Source organism: Brassica oleracea, chromosome C5 (assembly GCF_000695525.1).
Source record: "Brassica oleracea var. oleracea cultivar TO1000 chromosome C5, BOL, whole genome shotgun sequence".
NCBI lineage: Eukaryota > Viridiplantae > Streptophyta > Magnoliopsida > Brassicales > Brassicaceae > Brassica > Brassica oleracea.
Genome location: NC_027752.1, coordinates 7,894,972 through 7,909,860, shown reverse-complemented (window position 1 = coordinate 7,909,860; position 14,889 = coordinate 7,894,972). Strand labels below are relative to the sequence as shown.

The following is a 14,889-nucleotide window of genomic DNA, read 5'->3' as shown; positions in this document are numbered from 1 at the left end:
CGTTTAAATTTAATTATATATCATATACGATAGATAAGATTGACTGTTTTAATTTATTTATTCTCAAATGATTGCGAATAAACAAGAGTGGTCATTTGATTTATATGTGCAAGCCAATTTATTAAATAACAGTAACTGATCTCTTACTTATTTAATATATAATTATTATTTTATTATTTCATATTATGCAGAAAAATATAAAATAAGTATTTATCCTACACAAGACGCATATCTTAACCTAAGTACGTACAAGGCACATATCTTAACCTAAGTATGTATCTCTTTAATAATTTTAAATCTTAAACATTTTCTAAAGCTCAGACTAAAATAAAAGAAAGAAATGAGAATAAACTCAAAAAGTAATATTTATATCGAGCAATAACCAAAATGACACAAAAAAGAGAAAACTATCGAAGATAGATAGGATTGGCACGTGAACGTAAACTTCTCATAACCATAATTAACTTTTAAATTGCTAAATCATGATATAAAACCGAGCTGACATAGTTTCATTGTAACCAAATAGTAGGCATGAGATTCTTCGGCCTAAACGTTAGGTTTTTATGCGATAAATAATTTTTTGACCTAAAATATTTTTAAAAATGAGATCAGTTCATTAGTAAACAAATTATGTAATTAACAAAAAAAAATTAAAAAAAATTGTTTAAGGGCTAAATATATTAATTCGATCATTAATATAATTTTTTTTCCATACGATATTTCTTAAATAATTTTCATATAAATTTACTCTGCGCATTTTATCTTAGTATTAAGTTATTAACTAATAGAAGTTGTACCATACAAGCTTAGTCAATTCTTTTTATAGACGATAATAATCACAAGGATATATTATAGGCATTTTAAGATGTTTTAGACTGACTAGGAATTGTGAGACTCAATATTGAAGTTTCAAACATATTTATAATTCAATGTGAGATAATATTTATAACATAATTACTATTTATTTTGACATATAAATGGGAAGTATATAATTAGAAAAGAAGGAATCATGAGATATTCAACCACACATATAGATAGTAATTTATTTGAACAAATCTGATTTGACCATTGTCATTGTCTTTTGATTATAACATGTTTCTAAAAGTCAGGATCACACACCAATTTCTTGTATAAATATACACATAGGACCAACTTGCTTTGGTAAAAAAAATCTCAAACGTGTGTATGTGAGAGAGAGTAGAGAGAATGGGCAAAGGAAGAGCGCCATGTTGTGACAAAACCAAAGTGAAGAGAGGACAATGGAGCTACGACGAAGACCTGAAACTCATCTCTTTCATTAACAAGTATGGTCATGAGAATTGGAGATCTCTCCCAGAACAAGCTGGTAATGTTTCTGATCTTAAAGCCTTGGTCTTCCTTAAGCTTTTTGCCATCTTCTTGTTCTGATTCTTTGTGTCTATATTATATATGCATGCAATGAAAGGATTGTTGAGGTGTGGCAAGAGTTGTCGTCTTCGATGGATTAACTACCTCAGGCCTGATGTGAAACGTGGCAATTTTAGCGTAGAGGAAGAAGAAACCATCATTAAACTTCACCAGAGCATTGGAAGCAAGTATGTGCTATCTTGTTATTGTCTTGTGTGGCTCAAAGTTTTTGGATTGTGACAATATCTTTTCTGCATTTTCGTTTCAGGTGGTCGAAGATTGCTTCTAAACTGCCAGGACGAACAGACAACGAGATAAAGAATGTGTGGCATACCCATCTCAAGAAAAGATTGAGCTCGAACACCAACCTTAATGCCGATCGTGATGAAGCGGCAACAAAAGGTTATTTGAATAGAGAAGAGACATCTCAAGAGTCATCCCCTAATGCGTCTATGTCTTTTGGTGGCTCCAAGATTTCTAGCAAAGAAGACGGTGTACAGATAGGTCAAACGTTTCAGTATTTAGAAGGTCATAGCGAAGTTACGAGGACGTTACAAGAGGTAGACAAACCAGAGCTGCTGGAGATACCTTTTGGTGTAGATCCTGAAATATGGAGTTTCATTAATGGTTTAGATTCATTCCAACAACCTGAGAACAGTTTGGCTCCATGGGCTCATCAAGACTCCCAAGAAGATGAAGTTGAGAAATGGTTCAAGCACCTGGAAACCGATCTCGGGTTAGAAGAAAACGATAGCTAACAACAACAGAGCATAGTGATGCTAACAAAGAATCATCGTCATCATCAACTTGGAGAGTTACGAGGTCTTGATACACCATTGACGAAGCCATAAACAAACTCAAATTATACTGATTATACTCAGTGAAAGCTAAATTCTTGGAACTTTTAGTAAAATAACAAGATCAGGTAAGCGCATGTGCCATGTAGTATCAATAGAGAAGAAACGTAGATATTACAGAGCGTTAAAATTTTCTTTGCAAAAGATTGCTTTGTGTTGAAACCAAGTAAGCCTATCAGCTAGCAACCATCCATAAATATAAGGTGAGAAAGATTAATTGTTATTGTCTTGAAACTGATTCTTTTATGTATTTTTTTACTCTCAATTGTGTAACAATCAAAACGTTGTGGGAGTTTTATTGTATAACATAGGAAGTCACCATAAAATGTTTTTTTTTATAGCTTTAAGGTTTAAGTTTCACATAAATGATTAATGTGTTATCTGATCTATTCAGTATTTGAAGAGTTTTTTTTGAATCAATTCTCATGAAGATTTTTATTTGGTACTTTGCTTCTTTTTTTTTCTGATCTTTATGTCTGATAAATTGACTTCGTAATTGTGTGCTATGTCATATGTGAATCCAATGATAACTGATTGCCGGGTAGTGATGCGATAAGTTTTTATGCTCGTAATTGTGTGCTATGTCATATGTGGATCCAATGATATCTGAATGATAACTGATCAAAATGAAACTTGTTGACGAAACTGATGCTCTATCAAAATAGATGAATTATGATGAAAGAATCTGATGCTACCTTTGCAGTTATGTGTTAACAATCTTATACGAAGATTACACTAAGGCCAGGTGCAATGAACATAAATACTTATCGCATCACTACCCGGTAACAGGTGAGAAAACTTATTTCGAAAACAAAACCACATGAGAAGCTAGTTAATACACAGCTACAAACGTTGGTCGAGTTATGGCTTCTACTGGAGGTGGACCAAAAACTGGTCACGCAACATCATCTATGTCTACCAATGAACCTGTTGTTTCTGTTGATTGGCTCCACTCTAATCTTAAAGAGGCTGATGTCTTCCTTAAGAACAAGTTCTATCAGGCGATGGCGTTTCTTACGGATGGCGATTCTGAAGGGGGAAACCCTAGTGGAGGCGATGGCGGCGGAGGCTCCGCCTCGACAGGCACAAAGGAAGGGGATATGTTACGTGTTTCACTGATGGATTCCGAGGCGAGAGAAGTGCAAGGCGGTACTTCGAATATCGTTAAGGCGGGGACGCAAGGGGAGAATGAGGGAGGGAGAACGGGGGCTACGGTTGGTTCTCCAATCTCCATTAAGGATGATGCCAGTAAGACTAATTCTCCATGGTTGAAGAATAGTCAGGCCGGTCCTTCGGTACCGGTAATTGAAGTTGTCGGAGGAGTGGCTTCGATGCAAATTCCAGAGGATATCTTTGATGAGTCTGAATTGCTGTGGAAATCATTTGTAGTAGGCTATTTCATTGGAGATGCCCCTCATATTGGCTCAGTGCATGCGACTGTAAATCGCATTTGGTCTACGCCCAAAGCTGGATCAAAGATTGATGTGCAGTTTATTGAGAAGAATACTGTTCTGTTTCGTATTGATAACAGTCAGATGAGGACTCGTGTGTTGCAGATGAAATATTGGCACATTGCAAATGTTCCATTAGTGGTAAATGTTTGGTCTCCGGAGTCGGCACTCAACCCTCCTGACCTGACTTCGATGCCGCTATGGGTTGATTTGTGTGGAGTTCCAAATGATCTTTATTCACATAAAGGTCTGAAGTGTCTGACAAGAGCAGTAGGGCGTTTTGTTAAGCTGCATCCAAACACGGAGAGATGTATTCGATTGGATGTAGCGCGTGTTCTGACTGAAGTGAATCTTCATGAACCTTTGGTGAAAAAGATCACTTTTAAAGATAAGGAAGGAGTGGAAAGAGATATTGGGGTGAACTTCCCTTGGCTTCCACCTCGTTGTACTGTATGTAGGAAATGGGGGCATAAGGCACAAGACTGTACTGGAAAGGAAGTCAAACTGCTGAAGAAACCAGAAGAAGAAGAGAAAGGGGCGCAAGTAGAGATATTGGCTGATGTTGAAAAGGATGTTGGGTTGAATGGTAGGGCTCTAAGTGATCTTCTTCAGGATCTGGAAGCGATCACTCCTCGACCTGCTATACGTGCTTCATCCAATGATTTGGAAACTGATATCATTCATAAGGCCTTAGATGAGCAGCATTTACAGGCTAGAGAAAAGGCACAAGGGATCCAGTTGATTGAGCCGACCACCGAAGCATTTCACACTAATGATACGTGTGGTTGGGAAAATGCTCATGGAGGGAGGAAAGGGACAGAAATAGGTGGTAATCAGAGCCACCAGGAAGTACTGCAAAATCAACGTGCAGATGGGAAAGGAATTGCCGTTTCACCATCCAGATTTAGTCCTCTACAAGATATCGTAGAGGATGAAGAGGAAGAGGAAGAAGAGCTATTAAAAGAAGTTGAGGATGGGGAGATCTTGGAGAGTAAAGCAGCAGGAAAGAAAGTTCAGCGAACGCAAGCAGTGAGTAGTAGGCGTTCCGTAGCGGGTGGGAAGCAAGCGAGGGGCAAGGTTGCTCGTTCTAAGGATCTACTGTATGTGGGGATGCAGGGCACAACGAAAAAAACTTCCGGTAGGAAGTTATGAAGTCCTTCTTCGCGTGGAACATGCGTGGATTCAACATGACACGCAAGCACAGAGCCCTTAGAACATGGTTACAAGAGGAAAAACCATCTTTCGGCTGTCTTTTGGAAACGAGAGTACAGGAAAACAATCATACGAGGTGTATGAATGCAGCGATGCCCACGTGGAATTCTCTGACTAATTATGAATTTCATCACCTTGGCAGAATTTGGTTTTGCTGGTCTAATGATGTTATAGTTACGAAGCTGCATATGAGTGCACAAGTTATTACCTGTGCCATTCAAATTCCAAGCACAGGTGAGCAATTTATTTGCTCAGCGATATATGCTTTTAACACGGTTGGCGAGAGAATGACACTATGGGAAGAGCTGAGGGGTACTAAGGCGGCTTACTGTCATCTCAACTTACCGTGGATAATTGGATTTTAATGCCACACTCTCTTCTAGTGAGCATTCTCGGGCTATGGATTACAGAGGTGATCAGATAGGGATGAGGCACTTTCAGGAGGCGATGACTGATTGTATGGTAACGGATCTGCCATATACAGGGGCTCTTTTTACGTGGTGGAATAAAAGAGTTGAAGACCCGATTGGAAAAAAGTTAGATAGAGCTCTGGTTAATAGTGAATGGCTGAGCCATTATCCTCAGGCTTCTGCACAGTTTGATGCTGGAGGAGTCTCTGATCACGCCAGATGTGTAATACGTATGATAGGTGCTGTGAATCAAGCTCAGAAACCATTCCGGTTCTTTAACTACCTCACAGAACATCCAGATTTCCTAGCTACGGTTAAGGACGTATGGGATACTACAGAGCCTATTTACCATTCGAGGTCAGCTCTCTCTAGGTTTCATAAGAAGCTTAAACTCCTCAAACAACCTCTGCGGGCATTGAACAAGACACACTATGGGGATTTACCAGCGCGAACTAAGCAGGCCTATGAAGAGTTATGTAACTGTCAGAACACAGTGCTACAAGATCCTAGTCCTGAAAACATAGCTAGAGCAGCAGCAGCAGAAGAGAAGTGGAATAGTTTAGCTCGCGTTGAGGAGAAATTTTACATGCAAAAATCTTGTGTTCGTTGGCTACAAGTGGGAGATCAAAACACAAGATTTTTTCACTCAGTGGTGCAGACAAGGGCTGCTCGAAACACGATCAGAAGCTTGGTTAATGGGCAGGGAGAAGTGCTCACATCTGATCAGGATATTAAAAAAGAGGCAGTTTCTCACTTTCAGACATTCTTGCAGAGTCAGGATGCTACATTGGAGGAAACTTCAGTTGCTTCCCTTCAGGAGTTATTAACATACCGGTGCTCAAATGAAACTGCAGCGGCGCTGGCTGGCCCTGTTACAGCGAAGGAAATATATCAGGCTCTCCAAGCTTTACCTAACGGCAAGGTCTCCGGTACAGATGGCTTTACCAAAGAGTTCTTCGTGGCAGCTTGGTCTATTATAGGCAGGGAATTCATTGTGGCGGTACAATCCTTTTTTCTCTTCGGCTTCATGCCTACTGGTGTTAATGCTACAATCCTCTCTCTCATTCCGAAGACAACGAATGCACAGACAATGAAGGAGTATAGACCAATAGCCTGCTGTAACTTCTTGTACAAGGTTATCTCCAAAGTATTTGCTAATAGACTCAAAATCATATTCCCGGAAGCCATTGAAGCCAACCAATGTGCTTTTATCACAGATCGTTTACTATTGGAGAATGTTTTGCTTGCCTCAGAACTAGTTAGTGGCTATCACAGATCAGTGACCGCAGCGAAGTGTGCTATCAAGTTTGACATATCCAAGGCCTTTGATACAGTGAAATGGTCTTTCATTACCTCGGTTCTGCTTGCCATGGGTTTGCCTCCTCAGTTTGTCAATTGGATCCGGCTCTGCATCACTACTGCGGCTTTTTCAGTGTCTGTTAATGGCAGTCTGGAGGGTTTTTTCACTAGTGCTAGAGGAATACGGCAGGGTTGCTCACTCTCACCATATCTCTATGTTATACTGAACAATGTGCTTTCTAAGCTCTTGAACAAAGCAGCAGCAGCAGGTGAGTTTGCTTATCATCCGTAGTGTGAGGGAGTTAAGCTCACGCATCTGAGCTTTGCTGATGATATATTAGTATTCACCAAGGGCACAACGGGTTCACTTATGGGCGTTCTGGAGGTTATGAAAAGATTCGCTCGAATGTCTTGTCTCCACATTAATGTTGCTAAGTCTTCTATATTCGCATCAGGGCATGATATTAGTGACCTACTTGCTGCAGCAGAATCGTTAAATATTGGAGTGGGCACACTACCTATTCGCTACCTCGGCAAGCCACTGACGACTAAGACACTTACCAGCCATGACTACGAGCCATTGATAGATAAAATCAGAAGTAGAATGCTCTGCTGGTCCAACAAAACCCTATCGTTTGCAGGACGACTACAGCTGATTAAATCAGTCATAGCCAGTATGGTCAATTTTTGGAGTCAGGCATTCATACTGCCTGCGAAATGTCTTGATAAGATAGAGAGTATGTGTAGCGCCTTCCTCTGGTCAGGCTCACCAACACAAACTCATAAAGCAAAGGTCAGTTGGGATGATTTGTGTGTTCCAAAAGAGGAGGGAGGTCTTGGAATCAGGAAGCTGCGGGAGACGAACAGAGTATTTGCTCTGAAACTAATTTGGCGTCTCTTCACTCAACCTACTTCATTGTGGGTGAGCTGGGTTAAGCATTATTTGCTCAAATATAATTCATTCTGGGATGTAAGAGATGACACAAAGGGATCTTGGATATGGAGGAAGTTACTCAAATTGAGAGATGTGGCTTATGAATTTTTGAGGTTTGATATTCAAGATGGCAACAACTGTCACTTTTTGTTTGATGATTGGTTGGGGCAAGGGAAGCTGATCGACATCACAGGTCCTACAGGCACTACTTATTTGGGCATTAGGAGACACGCTAAGGTTAGCGATGCTGTTACATTGGAAGGGTGGAGCATACGAGGAAGTAGAAGCCGTAGGTTCCACGATTTGAGAAATAGTATCTTACAAAGAGAACCTCCGCAACCAGGGAATGGCAAGGACATAGTATTGTGGAAGCATGGGAGTGATGATTACAGAGATCATTACTCTGCGGCTAGTACGTGGGAGCAAGTAAGGTCTAGGAGGCCTACAGTCGAGTGGAGTCGAGTAATCTGGTTCACACAAGGGGTCCCACGATTCTCATTCATAACTTGGCTAGCAGTGAAGAATAGACTATCAACTGGTGATCGTATGAGACAATGGGGAATGGTACAGAGTTGTGAGCTTTGTGGAGAGAGAGATGAAACGCATGATCATTTGTTCTTCGCATGTCCTTATTCCTACACAGTGTGGGAGAGTCTGGCTAGGAGACTTATTGGCAACAACATTAATCCGGATTGGCAATGGACACTGCATCGCATACAAAGAATGAGTCAAGGGAAAGCTGATACTGTTTTGGTGAAGCTTTTGTTGCAGACCACAATCTACCACATTTGGAGAAAAAGGAATGGGAGGCGTCATCAGCAAAGCAGAATCACCACTGATCATATGCGACGGCGCATTGATAAGGCAGTGAGAAACATAATCTCCTCACTCAAATACAGATTCGATCATAAATATGGAGGATTACTCAGCCGTTGGTTCCAGCTTAGTATGTGAAGAAGCACTGGTTCATACATAAAGATAGTAGAGTAGTCATACTTATGTAAATAACATTCTTTGCGTGATCAATAAATTTGATATTTCATCAAAAAAAGAACAAGTTCTATCCTAAGCCGTTACGAACCGGTTCAATATATTTCCGAGATTCTGGTACGAGTTTCCGATTATTTTGTTTGCCTCAAATCAGTGTTTTTAACCGGACCGGAAGCTGAACCAGATAATTGTTTGGGTCAAGGTTCAATCTGGTTCAATTAGATCAAACCTAGTTCAATAACTTGGTTCATTTTATTTTTAATATATACATTTAGGTAAAATCGCATTTAAAACTCTAAGAGTATTACTTATAGCACTTTAAACACTGAATTTTTTTGGCTAGCACTTTAAACCTTCAGAGTGACATATTTATCCTAACAAACCTCCAACGACGTTTTCCTGTTCATAGACAACCGACACTATTGATTTTACATGTTAAAATGATGACGTGTCGGTCTCGTTTAAAAAAATTAAAAAATACATAAATTCAGAAAAAATAGAAAAATTGGTAAGAAATTCGAAAAAATTAAAAAAATATAAAAATGAAAAAATATAAAAATTCAAAAAATATAAAAGTTAAAATTTTCAACTTAAAAGTAAAATAAAATAATAAAAATTCAAAAAATAGGATCTAAAATTAAAATGTCAAACTTAAAAATTATTTTAATTTTTATATTATAAAAAAATTCAAAATAAGATCTAAAACTAAAAGTTCAAACCTAAAAAAATAAAATAAAAATTATTTAACCAAAAAATTCATATTCATTTTAAAATTCCATCCAATGACAATGACGTCACTTATATCAAAACTTGCCACCATCAAAAACTTTTAAGATTTTTTTTAATAACCCGGGTATTCAGATACTTTACGAAACCCAACTAGCGCTTAAATACACCACTGCAGAAGGTATCCCGGGGAGCCGCCGATTTCACACCATGTTAATTGATGGTGGCCACACGCAGGGCTGATAATTCTCTCAAATATACCATTTTAAGTTTATGTCCCAAAAAAAAAAAGATTTTCTAAGAAGAAAAATGACCAAAGAGGTAAAATACTCTTATACCCTATATATAATTACAAATAAATAAATAAAAAATTTAAATTTTAATTCTTTTTAATATTTGATTTTCTTTTTGAATTTTTAGAATTTTAAACTTTTATTTTAATTTTTAAGTTTAACATTTTAATTTTAGATCTTATTTTAGAATTTTTAAAATTTTATTATTTTATTTTATTTTACTTTTAATTTGATATTTATTTTTTATATTTTTGAATTTTTATATCTTTGAATTTCTTTTGATTTTTTTTATATTTTTTTATATTTTTATGTATTTTATATTATAATTTTTTTTTAGAAAAAAAAAGAGAAACCGACACGTCATCATTTTAACCTGTAAAATGAACAGTGGCGGTCGTCTATGAACAGGAAAACGTCGCTGGAGGTATGTTATGATAAAAATATCACTCTGAAGATTTAAAATGCTAGCAAGAAAAAATTGTGTTTAAAGTGCTAGTAAGTAACACTCTCAGTGTTTTAAATGTGATTTTTCCCATAAATTTATAAAGTAATATTAGTAAATATGATATATAACTAAAATATAAATAAATATATATATATATAAAGTAGACTTTGTTCTCTTCTTATGACATGTGTAAGAGGGGTTTGTTGACATGTGTCCACATATTTCTTCTTTTTGTATTTTAGATTTTTTCTTTTAGATTATTACAATTTGTCCCTTCACTTTCTAATTGTGCACTATCTAATCATTCTCACATTAAGTATCATTATAGTTTGAGAATCTATTTTATTGGTCACTAAAATTTTTAAAATAAGTAAAATAATATAAATATATTTTAAATATTTAATTTATTCACAACTAAAAATAGCATAAATTTTCATCATTTTATTATTTTTACTATTTTCTATTATTTCTTTTACAAATTAAATATTTATTTTATTATTAAATTTATAAAATAACCAAACTAAAAATACGAAACTAGAGCACAACACAAAATTTAAACCTAAAACCTCCATTATCGCTGGGAAAACAAAATGTCATAGTAACCCTAATTCAATAGAGGTTCTAGAGCTGAAAGGAGATCAAGAACGAAGACTAACTTACCTCATTGTACCATAAAGTGTCTTCGCGAGAACAAGTAAAAAAAAAAAAAGTTATAATGTTCAAAAATATGAAAAAAATAAAATACAATTTTGACGTTGAAACCATTAATCTTAAAATCGACAAATGCCTAAATGCAAAGTTATTGAAATTCAATATGCTTTTACATTATATGCTCAATTCACTACTAACAAGTTCTATACACACAACAACACATTAGTGGAAAAATGAAACACAAAATATATTAACCTATCACCCACTACTACATAACATACTAAAAGCACTAAATAATGCTCTTAACAAATAAACGACCACAAAATTACAATATCCAAAAAGTCATACTGTTAATAGCAATAAAATAAAATAATTGTGGACTATCTAATCTTTTCCGCACTAACTATTATTATATAAAGTTTGATAATCTATTTTATTGTTCACTAAAATTCAAGATGAATAAATAAATAAATAAAATAGTAGAAATATATTTTAAATATTTAGTTTATTCACAACTAATGAATAACATAAATTTTTATTATTTTACTGTTTTTACTATTTTCTATTATTTTATTTACAAATTATATATTTAGTTTATTCTAGAATGAATTTACTCAGTAGACTTATTGACATAAAATATAAAACATAGGCATTGTGATATTGAAACCAATAATTGCTAGGTTTTGGACGGAACAAATACTAAAAAACCATATTGATATATCGTATTATATTATTAACCATCCATTCTTCGGTTTGAATTATATTTACATTTGACTTATTTTTAAAAATAATATTATTTAAATATGTTTTAAATCTAATAATATGAACTTTACAAAACGAACAATTTAGTGAATTACTAATTGTAACATTTATTGATAGTGTACTATACCACCTTTAATAAAAATGACATTAAAATGACAAAATAGCACACATAAAAATAAAATAAAAACATTTTTTCAAGAAAAATAATTACGAACAATCCCGCGCGTAGCGCGGACACCCCCCTAGTTTAATATAAAACATTGTAAATATAAACTAGGATTTTGTTCATATAGTTTGGTTTATGGATTTTTGATGGTTTTAAAGATTTTTATTCGGTTCAATAGTTTTGGATTTTTCAGACTTAAAAAAAAAGATAAATTAAAATTAAATACATTGAGTATAAAAATAATTTAAATAATCATCCATATATGTTACTAAAAAAAATCTTATCTAATAAACTAATAGTGAATATTTATAAAATAAAATATTTTTAACGGTAGAAACTTTAGGATCAAAATCATGAAGTCTTTAGTATTCCACTTCTTATCGTCGTCATAAAGACATTCGTCATAAAGGCTACATATAAATATAAAAAAAATTAATTTTTAAATATATATCAATATAAAATAAAATTTTAAAAATAGATCGCGAATGTAAACATTTCCAACTTAAGTATGTGTACAGATCAATGCTTCAACATGTTTTAGTAGGAGACAAATTCTATATTTGTTTAAGACATGAACACCAATGCTAAAATTATTTTGATGACATTATAATTATTGGAATTCTATTTTTGTTTCACTGATTACATATTTGTTTAAAATATGAGCACTACTGCTAAATAACTGAATAAATTAAAATATAGATTATGGGTTATCAATGGATCCTCCCTCGAATCGGACCAATACAAAAATGAAATAAATACGACTCATAAGTTGATTACGCTCAAACAGACCAAGCATTTCTGCTTGAGGACCCTAGCAAATATGAACTCGTTAAGGTAAGCCAAGCCTGGTCCATCTCTGGACTCGATTGCATGCCACCTTGGTCCATCTGCTAGGTCACTCGCCATACTGGTCGAGCCCTATCCGATACATATGGATCCTTAAGGAGTGATGTCTCTTATTGAGTCCTGGTAGACTCCTGCAAATCCCTAAGCGACCAAGCTTTAGTGGATTGCCTTGTTCCCCAGACCACTCAACCGTAAACATAAACTACCTTAGACTGATTCACAACATCTTGTTGTAATCATATACCACTGTCTCATGGAAAATACTTTGGTTCTTGACCATACCACGAAGGACGTCCCATAACATCCTTCATTGCATTGTCAATAACTTCAATACTTCCACTTCCAGTGGGTACCTAGATGAGTAAGATTTCGGTTTGATCACACATTTGGAAAACGACCCATACCATTCTCCAAAGCGTATTACTTTTGCGAATGCTGACACCATTCACAAGAGTAATTATAATATACCTCAATCCCCATCATACTAAGATACTTAACATCATGTTCTTTCATTGATTGAAACGAACATCTTGAGTTTCCTCATTCTTTCTTTGGACAGATTCAGATTGGAATTGATTCATTCCATCTGACTAGATTTAAGGAAACCAACCTTGACTTGTACCGAGTCCTAGCTGATCCATCTGATCACAAGTCCACTCGTGTACTGGTCATGTAGTGTTTCCCTTGAGTCAGATTTAACATTGCATATGCTCACTTATTATGAACGGCCACTAAGGAATAACACTTGTCTTCAGTAGAGTGCTGCACGTTTATTTCAACCTAAGCCACTCTCTGGTCCATGTTACTTCCGCTGTCCAGGTCATCCATAGATAAATCTCGCATTGCTTCCATCCCTTCCAACCCATCTATTACTTCTAAATAACTAGATCAACCAACCTTTCTGTTTTTAGGATCTTGCCCTTTGAGAGTTCATCTTGGCTAAGCTGGCTCATCTTGGAACTACTCCGTTCACAAGCATGATACCCCTTACCTCAGCTCCCTCTTGGCTCATCCCAACTAAGGTTTCATAGTCATCATAGTTTTCAGAAATAATTTCGGTTTGGAACTCAACATCTTTGAGAGCTGTCCTAAACAGGATCAACCTGGCTCTGATACCAACTTGTAACACCCCGATCCGGCCGACTAGGCCGCGGTCGAAGCCTTACGTCGCTCGGTCCACTTCCTGGCCGAACCTCTTAATTTTCGCCCTTTAATTATAATATCGCCTAAAGGCGAGGGCTAACTTAGATCTTAGCTAAAGACTTTCTCTGCCCTTTATAGCCTAGATCCTTTCAACAGATACGCAGCGGATTATTCTCTAATTAACCATTGGTCTAAAACCAATCTAACACTTGTCTGATCGAATCACCTTAGCTTTGGTCAGTTTACACAACTACCGATTAGCTTAAAGGTCAATCCTAAACCCAAACCAAGTCATACGATTCTGAGGTTCCATTCCCCTAAACCATTCTATCTAGATCTATGCAGGTATTGCAAGATCTTACCTTTGCCACATCTACGGAGCTCATTAGCTCATCGGTCCTCCATTGACTCGAACTAACCATTCAACTCATTGAGTCTCTTACTGGTCTTTATCTTTGTTCCTGCATCAAACAGTTCCCCTAGGTACTTAGTCATTCAACCAATCATCACCACAGACATAAGTAACCCTTTTGGTCAAATCACCTTAGCCTTGGTAAGTTTACTCAACTACCAATTAGCTTAAAGGTCAATCCTAAACCCAAACCAAGTAATACGATCTTGAGGTTACATTTCCCTAAACTATTCTATCTAGATCTATGCAAGTATTGCAAGATCTTACCTTTGCCACATCTACGGAGCTCATTAGCTCATCGGTCCTCCATTGACTCGAACTAACCATTCAACTCATTGAGTCTCTTATTGGTCTTTATCTTTGTTCCTGCATCAAACAGCTCCCCTTGGTACTTAGTCATTCAACCAACCATCCCCACAGACATAAGTAACCCTTGAGAAGTCTTTGAAAGGATAAGGATATACATCTGGCCTTACATGGCTCATGCACAATCCGAAATCCTTTTGCCTTACAGGCAATAGTACCCAGTCCATATTCTGGATTGACAAAGCTCATTAGATCCTAAGTCAATCAACCAACCATCCTCACATGACTTGGAACTGATGAGTCATCATCTTGCCTGACCGGCCTTGGGACTTAAACCAGACAACATATATGATTTGTTCATACCAACCGATGCATTAATTAATCAGATTAGTTCCGACACCTTGAACCACCATCCAGAGGTCAGGTCGTCCATACTCAACCATGATCAGATCTTACACGGCTTTCCTTGAACAATCACACTTAGGCTCAGTACTTATGGTCTACGACACATAGTACTAACCATACACTTCATCATGACTCTTAGCCAATCTCAAAGCTATCAACACCAAGGTTGATATCTAGAAGCATCACATCACTACT

The 14,889-nt window shown here is 36.3% G+C and overlaps 2 protein-coding genes across 2 annotated transcripts; both read left to right on the top strand.

The window, feature by feature from the left end:
* Nucleotides 1-1,206: 1,206 nt before the first annotated feature.
* LOC106294290 (myb-related protein Zm1-like) lies at nucleotides 1,207-2,144 on the top strand. Its single transcript, XM_013729850.1, has 3 exons — nucleotides 1,207-1,345; nucleotides 1,445-1,574; nucleotides 1,655-2,144. The coding sequence occupies exons 1-3, from the start codon at nucleotides 1,207-1,209 to the stop codon at nucleotides 2,142-2,144; spliced, it is 759 nt and encodes a 252-aa protein (XP_013585304.1).
* Nucleotides 2,145-3,106: 962 nt separating this feature from the next.
* Nucleotides 3,107-4,846, top strand: LOC106344415. Its single transcript, XM_013783801.1, has one exon. The coding sequence runs from the start codon at nucleotides 3,107-3,109 to the stop codon at nucleotides 4,844-4,846; it is 1,740 nt and encodes a 579-aa protein (XP_013639255.1).
* Nucleotides 4,847-14,889: the final 10,043 nt, after the last annotated feature.

What these genes read in the sequence shown, in the direction of transcription:
- LOC106294290 (XM_013729850.1), top strand. Translation starts at nt 1,207, where the DNA reads ATGGGCAAAGGAAGAGCGCCATGTTGTGACAAAACCAAAGTGAAGAGA. An exon ending in ATCTCTCCCAGAACAAGCTG is followed by an intron (nt 1,346 to 1,444) that starts GTAATGTTTCTG and finishes ATGCAATGAAAG; the next exon opens with GATTGTTGAGGTGTGGCAAG. An exon ending in CACCAGAGCATTGGAAGCAA is followed by an intron (nt 1,575 to 1,654) that starts GTATGTGCTATC and finishes TTTTCGTTTCAG; the next exon opens with GTGGTCGAAGATTGCTTCTA.
- LOC106344415 (XM_013783801.1), top strand. Translation starts at nt 3,107, where the DNA reads ATGGCTTCTACTGGAGGTGGACCAAAAACTGGTCACGCAACATCATCT.